The 22,637-nt window shown below is 55.6% G+C and overlaps 1 protein-coding gene across 25 annotated transcripts in view; it reads left to right on the forward strand.

Annotated features, from left to right (window-relative positions):
• JAKMIP3 (Janus kinase and microtubule interacting protein 3) overlaps positions 1 to 22,637 on the forward strand; it is a 113,798-nt gene that overhangs the window by 28,414 nt on the left and 62,747 nt on the right. For all 25 annotated transcript variants that reach the window (XM_023241120.2, XM_023241124.2, XM_023241125.2 and 22 more), the window contains exon 2: positions 17,598 to 17,847. In XM_023241120.2, the coding sequence (XP_023096888.1) occupies positions 17,713 to 17,847 (135 nt within the window). In that variant the 5' untranslated portion in view covers positions 17,598 to 17,712. The remainder of the gene's footprint in view (positions 1 to 17,597; positions 17,848 to 22,637) is intronic.

Here is a 22,637-nt window from a genome sequence, read left to right on the forward strand (position 1 = left end):
GGGGAGGAACAGAGAGAGAGAGGGAGACACAGAATCCGAAGCAGGATCCAGGCTCTGAGCCGTCAGCACAGGCTGACGCGGGGCTGGAACTCCCAAACCACGAGATCAAGACTTGAACCGAAGTCAGATGCTCAACTGACTGAGCTGCCCAGGTGCCCCTGTCAATATTTCTTACATGGTTTTTGCTTTTTTGTCTGAATATTGTGAAATTTGGATGTATGTTTTCACCTAGAGGTTTTATACCTTACAGTTCCACAATCCCTTTCTACTTGGTTTCTGAATATGATGTGAGGTATGGGCTGAGCTGTGGGTGTTTTGGGGCTTTTTTGTGACTTTGGGCATAAAGACGTGTAATATTCCAGCATGATTTCTTCAAAAGACCATCTTTTCTCCAGTGAGTTTTCTTGGATCCTTCATTATACATCAGTGGATCAGATACTTTGTGGTCTGTTCTGTTCTGTTCTGTTCCACTGACCAATGTTACACTCGGTGACCATAGCTTTATTGTGAGCTGGAAGTCCGGTAGTGATATCCAACCCCAAATGTGTCATTTTTCAAAATTGCTTAATGTGGATCATTTGCCTTTTCCATAGCCATTTCAGAAACATCTTGTCAGTTTATACAAAAAAAAAAAAGCCCTGTTAGGATTTGGATTGGGATTGTGTTTAATCTAAATTTCAATTTGGGGAAAGTGAACATAACAACAATGTTGAGTTTTGTGATCCATGAACACTGTATATCTCTCTGTTTATTCAGCCTTTAATTTTCTCTCATGAATATCTGGGGGTTTAAAGGTATAAATATAAATATTTTGTTAGGTTTATTCCTAGGTATTTCATATGATTTTGGTGCTGTTGTAAAAGTTATTGTTTTGTGATAAAATATCTTATTAGTATGAAGAAATATAACTGATAAACATAATCGATTTTTCTCTTTGACCTTTGTTCTGTTAACTTGCTAAGCTCCCGTGTTCCAGGTACATTCTTTGGGATTTTCTACATAGATGATGAGGTCACATCTGAGCAAAAATGATTTCTTTGCTTCCATTTTTTATGCCTTGAGATCTTTTCCTAGCTCACCGTTGGATGGAAGTGTTGAGCAGTGTGTACAGGTGTTTTGCCTTGTTCTGTATCTTAGGGGAAAGGCGGTGAGTCTTTCACTATGAAGTATGGCGTTAGCGGCACTGTTCTTTTATAGACACTTCAAGTTGAGGAGGCTTCTTTTATGACTATTTTGCTACACGTTTTTATTGTGAACGGATCTTTGAATTTTGTCAAAAGGCTTTTGTGCATCTTTCGAGATAATTATGTTTTCATTTCAGTGTATTAATATGGTGAATTAAAGGGACTCATTTAAAAATATTAAACCAATTTTTGCATTCCTTATACATGCTCCATTTGATCCCATTGTATTGTTGCTGAATACAGTGGGACTATTTTTTTTATATATTTATTTTTGCTGAATTTGAGTGGCTATTTTTGTTAGGTATTTTTGCATCCACCTTAATGAGGGACATTTTCTTGTAATGGCTTTGTGTCGTTTGGATATCAGAATAAGGTTGGCCTCGTAAGAAAAGTTCTAGAAGAGTTGAGTGGAACTGTTGCTGTTCTTCCTTGAATGTTTGCTAGAATTCACCAGTGCATACGTCCCTGCCTAGGATTTTCCTTGTTGGAAGATTTTACTACAAATTCAGTTTCTTTAATGGATAAAAGGTTACTCAAGTTATGAGTGAGCTTTGTTAGTTTGTGTCTTTCAAGGAATTTGCCCATTTCATTTGTAAATCTTTTGATGTCTGTAGGACATGTAGTGATGTCCCCTTGTTGATTCTTGATATTGTAATTTAGGTCTTCATTTTTTTTTCAGATCAGTCTTTCCAGAGGTTTATCAGTATTACTAATATCTTCAAAACACCGGCTTTTAGTTTTATTGATTTCTCTTATTGTTTTTGTTTTCAAATTTATTAACTTCTACTAACATCTTTATTGTTTCTGTTCTGCTTATCTTACATTTACTTTATTATTTGTTTTCTGTGTTCTTAAGATGGAGGCTTAGACTAGGATTATATTATGATTGGAGACCTTCCTCATTCCCAATATGAGCACTTACTGTCCTTAGTGCCCTCCCAGTACCACTCTGGTTATGCTCTGCAAATTCTGGTGTTTGTGCTTTTATTTCCATTCAGTTCAAAACATGTTTCTAATTTATTTCGAATTTCCTTTTTCACCTATGGGTTATTTAAAAGTGTGCTTAAATTGCCAAGTATTTAAATTTTCTCTTGATATCTATTACTTATTTATAGCTCATTTTTTGGGGAGGGGGCAGAGAACGTCAGTTGGATCATTTCAACTATTTTAACTTTGATGAGATTTGTTTTATCGCACAGCACGTAGTCTGTTTTGATGAATATCTTATGTGCACCTGAAAATGCTGCATATTCTGGTGTTGGGTGATATACCCTACAAATGTCAATTGCGTCGAATTTGTTGATACTGTTTTTTAAATCTCTTACATCCTTAACTGATCTTTTATGTTCTTATTTCACCGCTTGCTGAGAGGTGAGTGTTGCAGCCTCCCTCCAATTCTAGCTGTGAAAATTCCTATTTCTACTTGCATTTCTGTTGTTTTTTGTTTAAAGTATTTTTGAAGTTCTCTTTGATTGCTGTGTCCTCTTGATTCATCAATTCCTTTTTCATTATGTAATGTCCTTCTTAATCCCTGGTAATGTTCCTTGCTCTGAAATCTCCATGATTTAGCATTAATGTAGTCACTTCAGTTTCTTTTGATTAGAGTGTGCATGATATAACTTTTTCTGTCCTTTGACTTTTAACTGATGTATGCCTTTATATTTAAAGTGAGTTTCAGATTGTGTAAAGTTGGTGCTTGCCTTTTTAAAAAAATATCATCTGCAAGTGCCTGCCTTTAAATTGTGTTTTTTAGCCCATCTGCTTGTTATATTTAATGATATGGCTGGATTTGAATCTAGCTTTTTGCTCTTTATTTTCCATTTGTGTCATCTCTTCCTTGGTCCTCTTTTCTTGACTTCTGAGGGATTGAGTATTTTTAGGACCCTGTTCACCTATTGCGTATTCATTGCCCTTCTCTTGCAGGGTAATTGTTAATTCTCATGTTAGGGGCTAAACATCGTCTTTAGCTCATCAGTCCTTCTTGATATTCTGCCAGCTCTCATGTAATTAATGACTTTCATTTTCATTTTCTTTCCCATTTTTTGTATTGTTTTCAGGTATTTTAATTCTATGTTCGCTGTGCTCTACACTTGCACTTCCTGGTTTTGCTTTAGCTAATTTGTTATCTTTTATTTTTTTTTTAATTTTTTTTTAACGTTTTTATTTATTTTTAGGACAGAGAGAGACAGAGCATGAACGGGGTAGGGGCAGAGAGAGAGGGAGACACAGAATCGGAAACAGGCTCCAGGCTCCGAGCCATCAGCCCAGAGCCTGACGCGGGGCTCGAACTCACGGACCGCGAGATCGTGACCTGGCTGAAGTCGGACGCTTAACCGACTGCGCCACCCAGGCGCCCCTAATTTGTTATCTTTTAAAGGGATGAAAAATAGGGGTGCCCGGGTGGCTCGGTCGGTTAAGTGACCAACTTCAGCTCAGGTCATGATTTTGCAGTTTGTGAGTTCGAGTCCCATGTCCGGCTCTGTGTTGACAGCTAGGAGCCTGGAGCCTGCTTTGGATTCTGTGGCTCCCTCTCTCTCTGCCCCTCCCCCACTCGTGCTCTGTCTCTCCCTCTCCCTCTCAAAAATAAATAAACGTTAAAAAAAATGTAAAGGGATGAAAACTAAGAAAAGAGCCTGCTCTCCACACCCTCATCGTCACCGCTGTGAGCGTGCTTCCGTTGTCTGTGTGCATCAATTTCCAGCTTGAGAACATCTCTTCTGCCTGTAGAACTGCCTCCAACATTTTTTTGTCGCACAGATCTTTTGCCAATAAATCCTTTCAACTCTTGTTCTTCTGCAAAAGTCTATTTCTCCTTCTTTTTGGTAACAGATTTAATAATATGTAAGTCACCCACTTAAAGTGTGAATTCACGGGGTTTTAGTGTATTCACAGAATTTTGCAGCTATCACCACAAATTTAGAACATTTCTGTCACCCCAAATAGAAGCCCTGGACCATTAGCCGTCACTTCTCACTTCCCCTGTCCCAAGCCTGCAGCAACCACTCATCTGCTTTCTTTTCCTATAGGTTTGCCTTTTCTGGCCTTTTCACACAATGTAATCATATAGCGTGTGACCTTTTCTGTCTGGCCTCTTTCATGTAGTGCCACGCTTTCCAGGAGCGTCTATACTAGCCTGTACCGGTACCGTATTCCTACTCACTGCTGGGTGGTGGGCCATCGTATGGCTATGCCGTGTTTTATTGTCCGTCTATCAGTTGGTGGACATCGGTGCTGTTCCCACTTTCTGGCCGTTACGAGTAACGCTGCAGTGACCTTCGCGGTGACGTTCGTGTGGCACATCCCGGGAGGAGAATTGCTGGGCCACATGGCGTTTAACTGCGTGAAGAAAACGCACCATTGTACGTCCCCACCAACGGTACACAAGGGTTCCAATTTACCCATGTCCTCATTTGTTCTTTTCTGGGTTTTAAAAAATATTTATTTAAAACAACTTCTTACGGTGGCCGTGTTAATGGACGTGAGGTGGTCGGCTCCTTCATCCCCACAAGGTGTTTTTGCCGAGTCTAGAATTCGGGTTTCATGGGTGTTTTTGTTTTGTTTTGTTTTTCTGGCTCTTTGAGCCACGGCCCCATCATCTTCTAGCTAGTTCTTGGCTTGTTCCTCTGCGTGTTGTGTGCTCTCCTCCCTTCATTCTGTTCCAGGTTGTTTCTTTAGTTATGGTTTTCGTCAGTTTGACTCCCGTGTCTACATTTCTCTTTGCCGTTTGCGGATCTGTGAGCTCCGAGTCCATAAGCTGTTGTGTTTCACTAATTTTGAAGAATCCTCTGTTGTTTTCTTTCTTTATGTTTTCCTTCTCCCTGTTTTCTCTTCGCACTCTGGGAGTCCACCCCCACCTCTTCCAGGCTTCTTGATGTTGCCTGGCCCTGTTAGAGACTCTGTTTTCTTTCTTCTGGGTTTCACATCAGACAGTGTCCTGTCTTCAAGTTCACGGAGTCCTTCCATTGCCAAGTGCGTTCCTCTAATTCTCACCTCTGATGTCATGACCCTTGTTTCTAATGACTGCCTTTGAGCCTGTCTTGTAGTTTCCATTTCCTTGCCGGGTCTCCGTCTTTTCCTTTAGACCCTCGGGCGTGAACGTTGCTGAAATGTCCTGTCCAGTAGCAGCAACAACTCAGCGTCTCTGGACCTGGTTCTTCTGATTGCTTGACAGTGGGTGGTCTTCCTTGTTTGTTTTGTTTTGTTTTGTTTTTTGTTTCCCTTTTTCTGTGTCTTGTAATTATTTTGTTGAATGTCAGACATTGTAGAAGAACAGTAGAAGGTATCTATCTGCGGAAAATGATATTTAAAAAAAATTTTTTTTATTAACGTTTATTTATTTTTGAGACAGAGCATGAACGGGGGAGGGTCAGAGAGAGGGAGACACAGAATCCGAAACAGGCTCCAGGTTCTGAGCTGTCAGCACAGAGCCCGACGCGGGGTTCGAACTCACGGACCGCGAGATCACGACCTGAGCCGAAGTCGGGCACTTAACCGACTGAGCTACCCAGGCGCCCCCGGCAAATGATATTTAGCACAGATGTGGACACATCTCTCCTTGTGTCAGTGTGCGGGCTGGAATGAAGGCAGGGAGTAGTCGAGCCGGCTTAGGGGCTTGTAGCCTGTCCTTACGGCCAGCCCAGCGCGGGGTTCAGACTCGTCATGGCGGGCTGCCCACACACTGTGCTGGGGGTCTCTTCCGTGCTCCTGCTGCACCTAGCCCCCACACCCCCTGCACCCCCATACCATGCAGGGGCTCCTTCTGCAGCCTTGCCCCTCTCCCAGCTTGACTGCGGCTGCTTGTTCCTTGGCGTGAGGCTTGTTTTGAGGAAAGGGGATCTCAGTTTCTTCTGGTGCAGCCTTAGGTCAGTCAAGGCATATGCACCTGAACTTGGGTAGTTGGCCTTGTAAGGGTCCCTGCCTTCCTCCGCAGCGGCCAAGCTCTGCTCTGTTTCAGTGCAGGACCCTGAGCCCCAGTGCCTCCGTCTTCCTCCCCAGGGGCAGGTGTTTGGGGCTTTGACTCTGACCGTAGAGGCAGAGATTTTTTCCTAGTGCCTGGAGCAGGAAGGAAGGAGGGATCTTACTTTCGTCCTGAGCCCAGGGACCCTGCAGACGAGAGGCTTTGCTGCCCTTGTCCCGGTGGCTTATGGCTTTTGCTGTGTGCAGGACGGGTTCTGGGGGTGGGGAGAGCCCTGTACCTGTCCCAGGCGGCAGGCGGCCTCTTGCATATCTGCACCAGGGGGGAGCCCCTCCAGCTTCTGCCCTGCCCTCAACCTCTCTCTCTCGTGGCTGGACTCCAGCGATTCCAAACTGACCTGCCACGCGCAGCCCTTAGAATTGTGTTAAAATTGGAGCTGATTTCTTCCCACGTCTTTCTCCTGTGCTCCGCCTGATCATGCGCCCGTCTCCCCTCAGGGGGGCTGGTCACCATTTGGAATCTGGTGCTTCGGTTGCCTTGGGACCTCAACTCTTCCATGGGCTCAAGGAAAGACAGGGTTTTGTTTACGGGCGAGACGTTCTTTTGCGATTTCCTACATCTTAAGCAGAGGAGGTTTCTTTGTGATTTTGAAACCCCTTTTTCCCTTCTTTGTAAATTATCTCTTTTGATAGTTACTCGTTTATCTTGTGAGATCTTAGTGTTTTTATTACTGAGTTTCACAGTCTTCTAATATAGTAAAGATACTAACTTTTTAATTGGATTTACTGCAAATACTCTTTCAGTGCATTTTTAGCTTAATTGCACGCCATCTGTAATAAAGAAACGTAAATTTTTAATGTGGTGGAATCTGTCGGCTTTCCCTTTTGTGAATTCCTTTTATCTTCTCTAAGCCCAGGAAGGCCTCTCTCTCCAGAGATTTGAGAAATGCTCACTTCTCCTCTCCCTGCTTTGATTTTCATCCTCAGCACTCTTTAATCCACTTAGAGTTCCATTGGGCGGGCAGTTTCCATACATCTTTTTTTTTTTTTTTTGACGATTAGCCGGCTAATCGCCTGGTGTTTTTAGGTGACGTCCTTCTCCTTACCGTGGAACGTGACGTATGTGGGAGAGAATGTGGGGCCTGTTTCTGAACGGGGTGATCTTTCTCAGTCGTGAGGTTGGGGTTTTTCCTGCTTAGCAAAAGGACACGGTGTTGACCAGGGAAACTGTTTTCTGTTACAGAGTTTGTCGTGCCTCTGCCAGGCTCTCTCCGGACACCTCGGTCTGAGGGTGTCTCAGCTGTCACTGGGCGGGCCCCCTTTCCTTCCCTGCTGCAGCCCTGGGGCCGGCCACTGGGCTTTAGGACCCACGTTTAACCGTGGGCCTCCGAGTTGTAATGGACAAATACACATGTGTACCCTGAGCGTGAACAGGGTGTTGTGAGACCCTCCAGGCCCGAGGTCAGGCACGCACCCCAGCGCCCCATCCCTCCGACCGGACGTGGAGTGGCCTCCAGGTTGTCTCGAACGGGCCCCGAGGTGCCCGGTTCCCAGGGCCCTCCTCCTGCTGTCGCGCCTCCCATCTCCCGCTCGCGCTTGTGGCCCGGGGGATGGGGGCGGCGTCCTGGGAGCAGCCAAGGAAGGGGAGACGCGAGCCTGGCTTGCAGGGGTCACCATGGGGGGCTGCTGCGCGGCTCCAGCCCCACCTCGGGCACCAGTCTCTGTATTAACCTTCTGTGGCTGCCAGCGCGAATTGCCACAAACCTGGGAGCTTAAAGCAGCACGGACCCGCTACGTTGTGGTTCTTCAGCCCGATGTCTGGCGGGGGCTGAGCTGGAGCGTGGCAGGCGGCTCTCCTGTCTGGAGGCTCCGGGGCCCGTGTCCTTGCTCACTCGCTCGTTAGTGGCGCTCATTATCTTGCTCACTGTCGAGTGCAGGCTCGATTTCCTCGTGCTTGGGACCTGCAGGCCCCCCGCCCCTGGCTTGCGGTGTCTTCTCCCGCGTCCAGGCCAGCGGATCGGCCCGCGTCTTTCTCAGGCGGCGCCCCTGGGGTCCCGTGGGCCTGGAGCGGACCACAGACCCCATCCCGGGGTCTTGGCCTCCCCCTTGTCGCATAAAGAAACCCGTTCACAGGTTCCAGGACTGGGATGCGGCCAATATCGGGGGACCAAGCATTTGCTGTCCTGGCGGAGTGCTCCCTGGGTGTTCACAACCTGACCGCGGACCCTCTTTCCTCAATTAACACAGTTCTTCTGCTGGGATGCAATAGTCCGGTTTCTAAGACATCTTGTATTCAAAAAAACATCCTGAAACAAATTATTTCCATGGATAAAATGGCAGGGAGCTGACAATTTCAGATTTATGGTAACCACGTAAATTGTCTACAAAACCTCACTAATAAAGGAAGTTCATCACTGTAGGTATATTTGTAATGGGCAAATACACAATACATACTGGCTAATCGAGACAGACAAAATCAAGCTTAAATGTGAGCCGCGTCAGTAGTAGGTTCCGGAACCTTCCGGGTAAAATGCAGGTCCCGTTACAAGCGGCAGCAGCACTTGCTGAGCTCCGGCCACACACCCGCAGCTGCTCGTGTCTCTGGGCTGTTTGCTACGTGGCCTGCTGTCTGCGTCGGGAACGTGGGGGCTCGTGCATCCCCAGCAACTGTCCCCCGAGGAGAGAGGTCAGGAAGTAGGTGTTTCTAGACGTCGTCCTGAGCACTTTCCTTTTTCCCAGAAGAGCTGTTTTGGGAGTCGGACCCCTGTCGATGCGGGGCGGGGCTGTGCTGTGTGCCTGTGTGGACACGGCTGCCTCCCGGCGTGGGGTCAGGGTCACCTTGTCCTTCCCATTCCCGGGCTCCATCAGACCCCCGCACACACACACACAATTAAAACTATAGGCTGACTGTTCTTAAGCAATCTGCTCTCTCTCTGCTGCACACCAACACTCATTCCAACCATTACAGCGTTTCCCCCTAAATTATATTTGCAAAACCCTCGCTCTGAGGTGGGTTCCGTGAACACAGTGTTTCCCGAATTCCCCTCCTGGCGGGGACGGGGTCGCTGGCATTGACCTTGTCCTGCCACCGTTAAATTCCCCAAGAGTGATGGGGCAGGGAGGCCGTGCAGCCGCTGTCCTTGGGCGTTGGGCCCCGGCTGCGCGCGGGTCTGTCCCCGCGTGCGGTGCTGTCTCAGATCACACACGCGTGCTGCCCCGCTTCTGAGCTGCGGGCCTGGTGCTGGACCGCTGTCTGTCCTGACTCAGTCCCTGTCTTTCCTTAACGTCCTTGGAGGGCCCTGGCCCCTGATGAGCCGCGCTGTTGTTCACGCACAGTGTAGGACTAGTCGTGGGATCAGCGAGTCCTTCTGTTTGGATATGTGGTCCTCGTGAGCTGAGGAGTCTCAGTGGACCCTGTGACGCTTTCCTGACACCAGGAGACCCGGGAGGCGGGGCACAGCAGGCCTCGCTGAGGCCCCGTGCTAAGGGCCAGGCCTGATGTCTGCTTGAGGCAATGAAACGCAAACCCTTTTGAAATGGGTAAACCCCCCTCCAGACCTCAGGTGAACTCCCAGGAGGCCTGGGAAAGCTCACCGGGCTGGATGCTCCGGGAGGGAGAGTGGGGGAGGCTGCTTTTGTCCATCCGTCTGTCAGTCTGCCTTCTCACCTACCTGAAGATCATCCTTCACATTACTTGTTTCGATCAACTGTTTCCTGTTCATCTGTCCCAGGACCGCGAGAAGGAGCAGCCTGACTCTCGGGTTGGTTTCCGGGGCTGCTCCTCCGACGTGGTGACTGCCTTGTTTCAGGCCATTTTGCTCTTGGCCTCCAGCTCGGGCTGGGGGCTCAGGAGCTGGGTCCCATCCTCAGCCGAGGCCTCCTGAGGGGTCCCGAGCTGAGCGGCGACCCCAGACCACAGCCGCTGTCCTCCGATGGGCTCGGGCGTTGACACACACACGGAAGAGCACCCCAGACGCCGTGCTTTCAACCCCACGCTGCAGCTCGGTGGCTACCTGGTTTGAGAGCCACAGAAGCTGTCCGTGAGGACAAAGATAAAAAAGATTTCAGTGTTTCACTTAAACTCTTCCTGTATCTGGGGTGATGAATGCAAGAAGCCAGTGTGATGGGACCAGATGCCATCTGCCAACGGGAGGGCGGGGGTCCCCTGGCCCAGGTTTCTGGGGGGAGCCAGGCCCAGAGGCAGTGCTGCAGGTGAGGACAGTTTCCTCAAACAGGTGGTCGGCTCCCACAATCATCTCCTGTAACATCTGCGTCCTCTATCCTGGGAGGTGAGCTGGCAAATTTTAAGTCACACTTGTGACTTAAATTATAACCACTTATATTGTTATTATTATGATAATCATTATTATTATATGAAGGTAAATACAAGCGTAAGATTTTTCCTTTGATGGAGAAAGCCTTCCGCCTCCAGGAAGGCAGGGTAAACCCAATTTCTCCTAGCCTTCCCATCAGTACGATGAAGCACTCTGGATATTGGATCTAGAACAAACATAAGAAGAAGGTGGAGAAGGAGGTCCACTAGGGACCCAGGGACCAGGAAGACAGTGGCGAGGGCAGAAGGGCCTGGAGGAGCCTGCCGCCTTCGCCGAAGGGCCAGGAGAGCAGCCTGGTAGCACTTCACTGAGGGGGACGCGCAGACGGCAGACGAGCACGGACAGGTGTCAGTCACGATTAGGAAAAGCAAAGGAAAACCACGGTGAGGTCGTGCCTGGCGAAATGCTGAAATCGAATACAGTGGCACCGAATGCGGGCGAGGAAGCAGGGGAGCCGCGTCCCGCAAGCGCTGGGGGTGCGGCCCCTGCGGAGCGCGGCGTGGCGGCTTCTCCGCCACCTCATCGCTCAGCCACCACGCGGCCCAGAAACGGCACTGACGAGCGTTTGTATCGGAGGAACGAAGACTGTTCCTCAGTCACCCGCAGGTGCACCTGTACAGCAGCGATGTTAGCGGCGGCCACCCCGCGAACGCCCGGACGTCCTGCGGTGGGCGAGCCATTACATCCACCACGGCGGGTCTGCGCCGGGAACACCGTACCGCGGTAAACACAGGGAGCCAGGGCTGCACGCGGTGGGTCCCCGCAAGGCCCCCTGCCGCACGCTTGCGTTTCTGTCACATTCTTGACGTGCAAGACAGAGACGGAAGGCAGGTTCGTGGCTGTCGGGCGAGGAGGGCAAAGGCGGGCGCAGGCTCCCCGGGCGGCACCAGGAGTCCTGTGCACACACTTCGGAGTGAGTGTCCTGGGGCCGTGCCGTTGTCACCTGGGGGCGGTCTGCTCCTGCCCTTGCCGTCAGGGAAGCTCCCACCCCGTGACCTCACGTGGCACGCTTGGACTCTTGACCTCTGCGCCCGGCTTCTAGAAGACACACTTCGGATGGAGCGGAGGCCTCAGCCTCTGTGTCCCGACAGCGCGGTCTTGTGCAGCCCCGTGGTCATCGGTGGGAAAGACCCCGGCGTGCCTGTGTGTCCGCCGTCCCAGGGTCGGTGCCGACGGGGGGTCGGCTTCTTCCCCGCCGGCACCCAGGCCCCGAGTGCTGCTCCCCTCCTCCCGAGGCCTGTCCCCACCCCCGCTCCAGTCGCTCTCCTGCCCCACCGACGCGACTGCCTCCCCGTCCGCAGGTGTGGACCCGGTTCTTGTGTCAGCACTTGCTCCCAGACGTGCCTGCGGCCGGTTGACTGCGCTCTGGGTGTCTCTTTTCCAGAACAAGTGCGTTTTGATGGGAGAGGGGTGTGGAGTGGTGGCCCACCTTCTGCCGGGCTCCCCGTGAGGGTCCTGCCTGGAGAGGGGCCCCCCACCGACACCCCACGTATGCCCGACGGCGTGGCCTCAGCCTTTGCCCACTCTCCTCCCAGATGCACTGCCCGGCACGGGCCCTTGTCCGACTGCCAACAGGGAGCACAGGCTGTACTCGGAGGGTCCCTGTGGATTTGACAAGTGTCTCCGACCCCCCCTCCCTTTTGCCTGCCTTGGATTTCCATGGAAATAAGGCTTAGGAACATCAGATTATCCTTTCTTCTCCATAGATAAAATCTTTAACCTGGAAAGGATCTGGGTCAGATACTATCAACTTTACAAGGTCGAAACCCCTTTACCACCCAGGACACTTGCAAATTACATGGGGCCTTGCCCTGAGCGGTTCGCGGGCTGGCGGTTTTACTGCCATCAGGGACCCTCTCCCTACACGGTGCAGTGAGGACAGGAGCCTGGGCTCCGCGGGGGAGAAACCCTGGAGGCCAGCAGGGACCTGCTGGGGAGCGGCGCTGACCTACCCGCTTCCTGGTTAGTGGCTCCAGTTGGCGGTCGGGGCAAGCGCGTTCATTGACTGTAGAGCTTTGACTCCTTCTAAACCCTCTGAACATAAAACCGCGAGCAGAGGGAGCTCCTGACCCCAAAACAAAGGTGGGCGGACTGCACTGTTAATCTACTCGTGTAGCGACTTCCTGAAAAAGTGTGACCCACATGGCTGGAGGCAGTGGGCATCGGGTCGTGCGTGAGCCTGAGGCTTGGACGTGACCCTGCCCCCCCCCCTTCCTCCCACACACCTGGGTCTCCCGAGCAGGTTGGTGACACTTATGGGGGAGGGGGGGAGGCGCAAATTCAATCCAGAAAATATTTGAAATGCCCAGTGTTGTGCATTTTAGGGAGCTGGCTCCCCCTTGGGCTGTCACTGCTGGGTCCCTCCACACCCCTGCCCCCCACCTGCACGCTGACCTGGTGACTGAGCTCTGCCGACAGGAGGCCCGAGGCCTGACCATCAGGGTTGTTCACATCTGTGGTTCAAGCAGTGTTGACCGTGGGCCCGTGGAGACGACACTCCCACCCACCCGTGACCTGGTGGGTGGGGGGCTGGTGCAGCCTGCTCTGACCAAACCCTCCACCCCCAGCCCCCACTTGCAGAGGCCAGTGATTCTCCCAGGCAGGGGTGAGCACTAGGGCGAAAGCATCCAGCAAAGCTCAGGGGCCTCTCAAGGCCTGGTGTCCCCCTCCAGCCACCTCTTCTGTCTGCCAGGGTGACAGGAAAGATGTGGGATCCATGACCTGGACACAATGGTTATAGCCAAGGCTTTACTGGGTGTGGGCACGGGGGGCAAAGCCACGGGGCATACAGAAGCACATAAGACAGAACAGGGGACCCTGGACACCCTCGGTGCCACTTGTCCGTCCCCTGCAGGAGCCTGTCCCCCAACATAGACGGCGGGTGTCTCGGGGGCCAGGTGCTTCCTTCCACCAAGCCCTTATCCCGTGCAAGCTTCAAGCTGATATCATCAGCACAAGTAGGACTTGGGGTAAGGCGGGAAAACCCCTCCTCCCCCTCGGCAGTGATCTCATCAAGTGCTCCCGGAGGAGGGTGCAGCCTGGGCTGGAAGGAGGAGCCCGTCCGAAATCCCTGCCTGGGGTGTGTGTGAACAGGGCCCGCCAGGTGCCCTCGGAGGACCCGGGGGCAGGGGGGGGGGGGTGTTTCTTCTGTTCCCACTCATTTCCACAAATAATAAAGTCAACACGTTTACCACATGTGTCCCCAGATTGGTGTCGGAGAAAGATACTCACGCTGCCTTTGGGGAGATGTCAGGGAGGGCTCGAGACCCCTGGCTGCATCGAAAACTGTCGGGGCAGGGTGGCCAGTACTGAGAGGAGCAGTTCAGCCCCCAGGGGCTGGGGTGCAGCGGGCAGGAGCCCTGAGCCCAGGCCAGAGCAGTCAGTCTGTGTTGAGCTGTGTGGGAGCGTTTTCCAAGCAGAGCAAAAGGCAAGGTGGGCGGAGGGCGCGGGGCAGGGAGGGGAGGGGCCCGTGCCGCCTCAGGGCGTGGGGCAGGTGTCTGTCTGGAACCCGCGCGCGGGGTGTCTCCCTCTTTTAGACACCTGGTGACGCTGGCTGTCTATCCAGGAAAGGCCTGCACAGTTTCATGGTAAAACACGTAACAAACAATGAACCCATTTAGAGAGAGAGAGAATTGTTGGGGTGGAAGGCAGCCTTGGCAAATTGTCCGGGAGATTGGGGGTTCACTGGAATCTGGGGCGGGCAGCAGGGAGACATGCAGGGTCTTGACAAAGCGAGGGGGAGGCCAGGGCTGTCACCCGAGACTGTGGTCCCTCTTGGGGCATCGAGGACACAAAAGACACAACCAGGCCAGAGAACGGGAGGAGGAAGGGTTTTGTTTGCATCAAGTGACGAGAACGCAGGATCCTTCCCAAAGCAGCATCTCCCCGAACAGCAAACCCGGGGAGGGGTTCACCCGAGGGGCTAACGCTCGCCGAGGGGCTTGCGCGGAGGGGCTCCGGCACGGCACGGCACGGCGGCAAAAGTCTGGAGGCGACAGAGTCCGGGCCGGGGTCACGAGGCCGGCCTGGGGCAGCTCCGCCGGGACCTGGGTGCCCAGGGGGGTTGAGATCCTGCAGAGGTCGCCCCGGAGGGCACGTCCGTCCAGACTTCACCTCCAAACCGGCTCTGGGGGTCGCGCCTCCGATGAGCCGTCCCTCGTGTGATTAGGTTGCCTCCTGCCTGATGGCGGCTGCTCGTCCTTCTTCCTGCTTTCCCAAGGCGGCCGGGGCCTGAGATGACTTTTCTTCCTCTTCTTTCTTTCTTTTTTTTTTTTTTTTTCAAGCAGGCTTCATGCCCAGCGTGGAGCCCGATGTGGGGCTTGAACTCAGAACCCTGAGATCAAGACCCGAGCTGAAATCAGGAGTCAGATGCGTAACTGAGTGAGCCACCCAGGCACTCGTGAAATGACTTTTCCCGTGTCCGGAAAGCTGCGTCTGTCTGTCTTTCCAGGCCCCTCGACCCTCTCTGCCCACAGGGCCAGGCTGTGTCTTAAAATGGTGGCGTGGGAGTCACTGCAGAGAACAGCCTGGAGAGAATGTAGGGAGAGTGGTCAGGAGGCCCGGGTCTGGGGGACACGCCGACACTGGTCCCGGGACACAGGGGCTCTGCTCGCAGAGGGCCGTGGGCTGAAGACACCAAGCCCTTGACCCAAAGCACCAGGCCAGCGGGTCCCAAAGGATGTCCCTGGGCCAGGGCGTTTAAGAGCTTCAGCAGGTGCCCGGGACCAGCATCGCACTCCAGGTGAGGCGTCCAGGACGTGTCACCGAGGCAGGCAGAATGCTGTCACTGGGTGTGTGAAGAGCAGAGTCCTTTTTCCGTCACTTTCTCAAGCGTGATGGGTTTTGGGGTCAAGGCAGCTCCTAGGCCTGGGGTCCTGCAGGACCTGTGGACTCAGCCTCCATGAACAGATGGAGCCTCCCCCGACACCGCCCCACCGTGCGCCTCCGACCCCGTCAGGTGCCCCCACCCAGCTTTCCTTGTGGTGGTTTCCTGCCAGGGATGGCCGGAGCGGGGGCACCCCCAGCCCTCCTCCAGGTCCCTGCTTTTGTTTGTGAACCCCAGCCCTTGTCCTGGTTTGCTTTCCTGCCTGAGCTCTCAGGGTGTGAGCTGCAGGCTTCTTGGCCCAGAACTAGCACGGGTCTAACTGGTCTAACCAGTGGGGCCGGTGTGGGCACAGCAGGTGCCTCACATGCGCCTTCAGGGGCCCTGTTGGCAGCTGGCAGGTGCCTGGAGGTGTGAATTCCACCCAGACCCGGTGTGAATTCCTTCTTGAGGCCCCCTGGCCCCCAAGCAGGAACTGGGGGGCTTTTTCTCCAGTTTGGATGAGACTTTTAACTTCCTACACGTTCCCTCACCCAAATGGAGCCCCGCCACACCACATCGCTGACCCCACCCACAAATGGAGCCACACAGGTCAGAGCCGCAGGCACCCTGTTTCCCAGAGCAGAGCCGGCGGAAGACAGCTGTTCTGTTGGCTACATTTTATCTTCCTTCTCTCCACACGCCCCGGTCCCCGGGCATCAGGCACCTGCAGCTGTCGGGACACCCGTGACCACCGCAGTGGCAGTGGCGGAGGGGCGGTGCGCGGATGGGGTGCAGGCCTGCCCTAACCAGCCACAGCAGGAGCCCACGGGTCTCAGCACCAGCTCTGAAGACTTGGGGGGTGGGGGGAGAGTGGGAAAGGTCACCACAAGCCGGCAGAAGACCCTTGCACACGGAGCTGGAAAATCTGCAAAGCGGTGCCCAGGGGTGACTTAGAAAACACACCCCAAATCGATAGCCCGGCCTCAGCCCCTCCCCTCCCCTCCCCTCCCCCAAACAAGCGCTTCACGTGACAGGCGGCTGTGGGCAGGGAGACGTGGGCCAGCCACCGGGCTCGGGCGGCGGGACCACGTGCCTGCTGGCATCTCTTCTGAGACACGGCAAAACACCTTTAAACTCTCGGCCGGCCCTTTTCTCTCCTTCCTCGGGAGGCTGCTGCCCTCCGGAGTCCCTCTTCTGGCTCTGCACCCAGACCCACTGTGAGCCCCTTCCCTCACCGGCCCTCGCCTCCTAGTGGCCGCCTCTCACCGTTGTGCCGCCTGGCCCCCTGCACCTCTGGGGCTTTGTACTCATTCTGTGTCTCGGGGCCTCAGGGACCGAGTCGGGACGGAGGACAAAGGCCGTGGGGACACGTCTGGAGAGCCTTTCCCGGGAAGTGCCGATAACCCAGCCCGCTCCCAGGCCCCCACTGTGAAAGCTGAACTTTGACCTCATATCCCAGGTTTGGGAGGGACTGTCCCAGCCTGTCAGCTGGAACGGGTGGTGGGCACAGGGCGTCTCTGGCCCAGGTTACTTGTTTGGACAACTGTTCTGGTGTCTGTAGTGCAGGAAGGAGGCCTCGGGGGCCAGGGACATTCTTGTCCCCACTGTGTGCAGGGGGCTTCCCGGGTAGTCAGTGTGGAGCAGGACTCCAGCCGTGCCTCCTGCTGTTGAGCCCGGGCCCATACCGTCTGTGCGGTTGGTTGATGGGCCTGCTTCCCGCACTTGGCGCTGGGGCACCGAGGAGACGCAGCCGCAGGCCCGCGGGGTGGTGGCGGGTGGGCGGCCCAGGGCAGCGCCCCTGCTCCGTGGGCTGGATGAGGGTGTGCGTTCACCCCCTAAGTTGGCTCAGGGTGAGAGTGCACGTCTTCCGGGGCGGAGTTCTTGGGCCCCCTGGGGGGTCTGGGGGTCCCTGCCTCTACGCCTCTGTCTGAGAAGCTCCTGGTTCACACCCACCATCGCCACCAGGATGCCACCCACCCAGGTATGACATTCCGGGCCTTAAAGTTGGGTCCCCAGCCTCTTCTTCCAAAGGGGCAGAGAAAGAACTCCTCTCCAGCTCCCCGTTGGTGCCAGGCGCTGAGAAGTGCTTTACTTGTGGGTCCCTGTCAGAGCTGCCGAGCACAGGGCCGAGGGCCTCTGTGGTCTGGGGCTGGGGACCCCGGGTGCGGTCGGGATGGCTTCCTCAGGGCACAAGATGCCAGCCTTGTCCCACCCCCCGCGGCCCGGCTCCCACCAGCGTATTGAGGCTCCCACCAGGGTCTCGCAGTTCCCACCAGGGTCGCCCGCCTCCCACCAGGGTCTCGAGGCTCCCATCACGGTCGCAGGAGGCCAGCCTGCTCACCAGGTGTGCTCTCCCTGCAGGTGATGGAGAAAATGTAGCAGATCCACGGTGAGGCGCTACCTGCCCAAGTGTGGTGCGGACAGACCAGCCTAGACGAGCGGCCCTCCCCGGGCCCCCCCCCGGGCCACCCTCACCATGTCCAAGAAGGGCACGGGCGGCCGAGGCAAGGGGGACAAGGCGGAGGCCTTCGCTGCACTGCAGGCTGCCAATGAGGAGCTTCGGGCCAAGCTCACCGACATCCAGATTGAGCTGCAGCAGGAGAAGAGCAAGGTGGGCCCCCCACGCCCTGCCCCTCCCACTTCTCCACACCCTCCTGGGCCCTGGGGTCTGCCCGGGGCCGGGCACGGTGGGGTCTCTGCCCAAGTGCCCGCCAGCTCTCTCCAGGCAGCTGGGGTGCACAGACAGCTCTGGAGAAGAGCGGGGCAGGGGGGCGGGCTGGGGTGAGTGAGGGGACCGTGCCGGGTCGGTGCCGGGGCCTGCAGAGGGACCTCAGCCAGTGGCACCATCCTGGGAAGTGTCCCTTCCCCCTGAAGTGGTCACCGTGGAACTGAGCCCACATATAGCAGGCCTGGCGTGTGGATGAAGGAGACAGGCCGGGCTTGCTGTTCCCACGTGCGGTCGGAAACGCGGGGGCGGGCCCGCAGGGGTGGTGGGGCCCAGAGACCACAGTGGGAGGCGCGAGATGGCCCCACCGGACATCAGCACTTGGGGTCCTTGAGGCCCATAGGGAAGGCTGGGGCCGGGGCCTCTGGGAGGAGTGTGGGGGGCTGGTCGCAGGGCAGCTCAGTGCCAGGCCAGTCCTGGGTGGTGGGCATCCCACTGGCCCACCGCCCCCCTCTCTGCCATAAGTCTGCCCTCTGCCCTCTCCCCATCCGGGGAGGTTGAGAAGAACGGATTTGGAGAGAGGCGGGTCTGGAGGGGGACGGTTCTTGCGGGAGGCGGGTGGGGGAGGGGATCAGGTGGTTGGGCCCAGTTGCCTAACGCCTGGGTTACCCGCGCGGGTTAAATCATGAATGCTGTACTATTCCGTGCCATGTGGTAATGACACGAAATTAGATTCAGTGTCCAACAGACTGGTATTAGGACTTGGCCACGCTGCCCATCTACGTGCCGTCTGCTGGTTCAGCCACGAAGCCTGCGTGACTTCCCGCCAGACTCTTTACAGGAAGAGCGTGTGGCCCACGCCGGGCGCTTACCCTCTGCCTCAGGTCCCTCCTCCGCACCAAGGGGACAGTAACAGCACCTTCGGTGCCAGGGAGGGACAGCTCGAGGGGCCCAGGATGAGCTTGCCGCTCCGATGCCATTGGCTGCGGTCACAGCGACCACGTGGCCGCTCCCATGGCGAGGCGTCCTCTGTGGGCCCACAGGAGAGTCGGAGCCCACGGGGGAGCCCGGCGGCATCGACATCAGCACTGCTTGGGGTCAGGCAGTCGCCAGGTCAGCAGGGGCGGCACCGAGAGGCGCGGGCGCACGGCGTGGGTGGAGTCAGGGCCAAGGTGCAGACGTCTGGAGGCCCAGGACCCCGCCTCAGACACCGCTCACGGGTTGTCCGATGGGACGCGGACAGCAAGGCCCTCGTCTCACTGGGTGAAAGTGCTCCTCGTCCAATGCGCAGAAGCACCACGCGGAAATCGCCGAGCGGTACTTGCCTCGTGTGCCGACTCTGTGCCCGTTGCCACGGCATTGCCTTCCTGTGCGGTTTTACCAAAACCCACCCATCCCCACAGCCCAGGGGAGCGGGAGGGGGCCGCCTCCTCGCTTGTCAGCACCCCAGGCCGGCGGGGTCGGAGATCACGCCCTCTCGCTGCCGGGCAAGGGCCCTGGGGCTGGGGCCCTGCCACCATTTATGTTTCGGAACGATGACGTGCCTCTTGGTACAAGATGCAGAAGGAACGGACGAAACGGCCCTGGTGCCCGCTCCGGAGGCCTCGTGTTACAGGCTCCTCGCCGCACGTCCGGGGCCCCTTTCTAACGCAGAGATGACAGCAGAGTGCCGCCCCCGGGTCCTCTCTCTTCACCGCACACAGGCTCCTGGGGGTCCCGTGTGCGGCTCCGGAGCGGCTCCAGCACCCCCTCGTGATCCTGTGCCCGATGTTTGGCCCACACATCCTGGCTGCTTCTGATTTTCGGCTGACGGGGCGCCGTGCAGGGAGCACCCTGTGTGCACGTGTGAGGGTGCTTGCAGAATAAGCTCTCGCAGGTGGGTTTGCTGGGTCCGGCCGCGTGCACGTTTCCAGGGATCGCACGGGCGCCCACACCTGCCCCGCCCCACGCAGGTCCGGTGGGTGACACATTCCTCACGCCTCTTTCCAGTTCCCGCCTGCGCTCCCCCGTCTCCCCCAGCAGCCAGTTCAGTAACTCAGGATCCCTTCGGATCCTGAGAAGGTGCCTCCGGCCGGTCTGTCCACTCAGCCCATCGAGAGGAGCCTCGCTGCAAAAACGCTACATGTGGGCCGCGAACCACGCACCTCGGTCGTCGTGAAGTAGGGGGTGGAAAACACAGTCCGGTGATCACAACCGTCAATAGCCTCGTCCTCATCAATCCTGAAATCTTTACACGTGCCACAGTTAGTGTCCCTGGTGCACCCACGGGACAGGTTTGCATAACCAGACCCAGAAGGCGGGACTGGCACCTTCTGTCTGGTTTTCGGCATGTTCCAGATGTTCTGGAAGCATCCAGGGAGGAGGGCTTGATTCTGGACTCACGGTGGAAGTCCGGGGATGGCCACAGGACCCTGTCCTCTTCCGCAAGCCTGCCTGGACGGCGGGAGTCTCACGGAGGCCGTGGAGGCACTGACCCCACCTGCGCACAGCGCCCACCCCTCACCAGGAGTTCCCAGCGCAGCAAAATTCTGGAGGAGAAACATCTCGTTTTGCAGATTGCAGCCGTCACGGTGGAGAAAGTCGCTGGAAGCCTGGAAAGATGCCAGTAAATGTCGCCGCCAGAGCAGAGCACTCTGGGTCTCGGGCCAGCAGTTAATTTGTCACCGAAGGCTGCTTGTGTGAACGGAGACTTGACAGTAAAGAATAAAATGACTCAAATGGAAGCAGGACTGTCCTCCTGCCCGCCCTCTGTCGGGAGATTGAAGCGGGACCATCTCTGGAGAAGAACCTTCTGGAAGGAGGGAGCCAGCTCTGCAGGGAGAGGAGCACAAAGGGAAGGCCTCACGGGAGCCGCCATGTCCCAGTGAGGGAGACACCAAGGAACAGGAAGGCGGCCGGGCCAGAGGAAGCCAGGCTGGCAGGCACCTGGGGTGCAGTCACCCCACCTGGAAATCGGGGAGGGCCTCTCAAAGAGGTGGTTTTAGACAGAGACCAGAATGACCAGTAAAGGTGGGTCTGAGGGTGGCTCGCTCTGGGCAGGGCTCACCTGATGCAGCGGCAGGAAAGGCGGTCCAGAGTTCAGGCCATGGGGGCCACGCAGGTGGCCATATTGTCTGGACCAGGACACCTGGGAGGGCGGAGGGGTCCTGAAGCAGATCAGGACCTACTAGGAGACCATGAACTTAGCCTCAGACTCGGCATGTGCAGTGTCCCGGTCACAAGGTCAGTGTGTTTGTTACACTAAAGCAGTGAAGGTTGCAGTGTTTCCAAACCTAGTGAGGTGGGGGGGTCTAGAAATACCAAGTGTCCTGCCCGTTTGTGATGAGGAGGGGACATAGCAGGAGGCCAGGCAGGGAAGGGCACAGAATGAGGGCAGGAGGCTGGAGCAGAGGCAGCCCACGGCACGGGGCTGGGTCCACAGGGAATGGTGGCATCAGCTCTGTCCACGGAAGGTGTGGGAGTCGACGGCAGGGACTTAACCGCCAAATCCCCAAATCCTAATTGTGTCCACACCTCCTGTGGGAGACAGTCATTCGCTGCTACAGGCCTGGAACCCAGTCCCCGCCACGGCGCCTGAGGGGCTGCAGGGAAGCTTCAGACTTCTCCTCGTCAGGCGAGACTTGGACATAAATCTCACTGGAAATAGAGCCACATGGGACTTTGGAGACAAAAACATGGTAGGAACAAAATAACGAGCCAGAGAAAAAGTGCCTTCTTCATAAAGCTAATAGCTTGAAAGAACAAAGACTAAGACAGAATGTTCCGGAAACTGGCCTAACATGGGGAAAGGCCACAGGCAACCCGCGTGGAACATAAGAGGGGTGCATTCAGTCATTCAAAGCAAGGCCTGACTGTGCACCAGCCAGGAAGTGGGCCGTGTAGCCGTGGCACATGTGAGGCAGGACCTGCTCCCCTGTGGGTCCTCGTGCAGACGGCCAAGTCCTCAGCACCCCATATCTGAGGGAACCGCAGACTATTTCCTGGAAATAAGACCGTAGACAAAAAAGTCCTTTCCACGTGGCCCACAAGCAACGAGGTAGCGTCCCAGTGGGACTGTTGATCCATTTAACTTAAAATTTCGTCAACCTCTGAGCAAATTCGTTAAGCAGTATTTGAGAGCCACTTGAACGTTCATGGCATCAGAAAGGATTACAGCAGCTTCCACCCGTAAATGGGTGTGGAGCAGGATCCCAAAGCCCCTGTCAGGAGACGGAGGAATGTTGGTGGAGTGGCCGGTGCCCGTGGGGCCTGCCCAGCACCGTGGCCTGAGCACAGGACCCCACCTGCCGGCCCGAGGCCATGCTGCTGCGTATTGGAGCCATGCCTTTTCTCTGCGGTTTAAGCCAATCACACGAACTCCGCTCCTAACACACACCTTGGTCGCCTGCCTACGCTTCTCCAGCTAAGACTCTAGGTGCACCTCCATTCTGCTCAGGAGGTTGTTGGTGGGAGACTGTGTCCCGACGCCCGGCCGGCTCCATACCGACCCTTCAGGGGAGCTCCCGTCCTGTGAGCACCTGCTCTCTGCCGGGCCTGTGCTGGTCACGGGCCATGAGTGGGCCATCCTTGTGGGGCTGAGGTCTGGCCTGAGCGTGAAGCCGGTCTTGACCCGGGAGGGGAGACGGTCGCGCCCACCAGCGAGGCAACGGCGCGCCTGTAGGCAGTGTGCGCCCTCTGTTTCCAGGGCAGGTCCGAGCCACCGGGATGGCAGGCCGGGCGGGGTCCTCCTGTGCCGG

This window comes from Felis catus, chromosome D2 (genome assembly GCF_018350175.1).
Source record: "Felis catus isolate Fca126 chromosome D2, F.catus_Fca126_mat1.0, whole genome shotgun sequence".
Taxonomy (NCBI): domain Eukaryota; kingdom Metazoa; phylum Chordata; class Mammalia; order Carnivora; family Felidae; genus Felis; species Felis catus.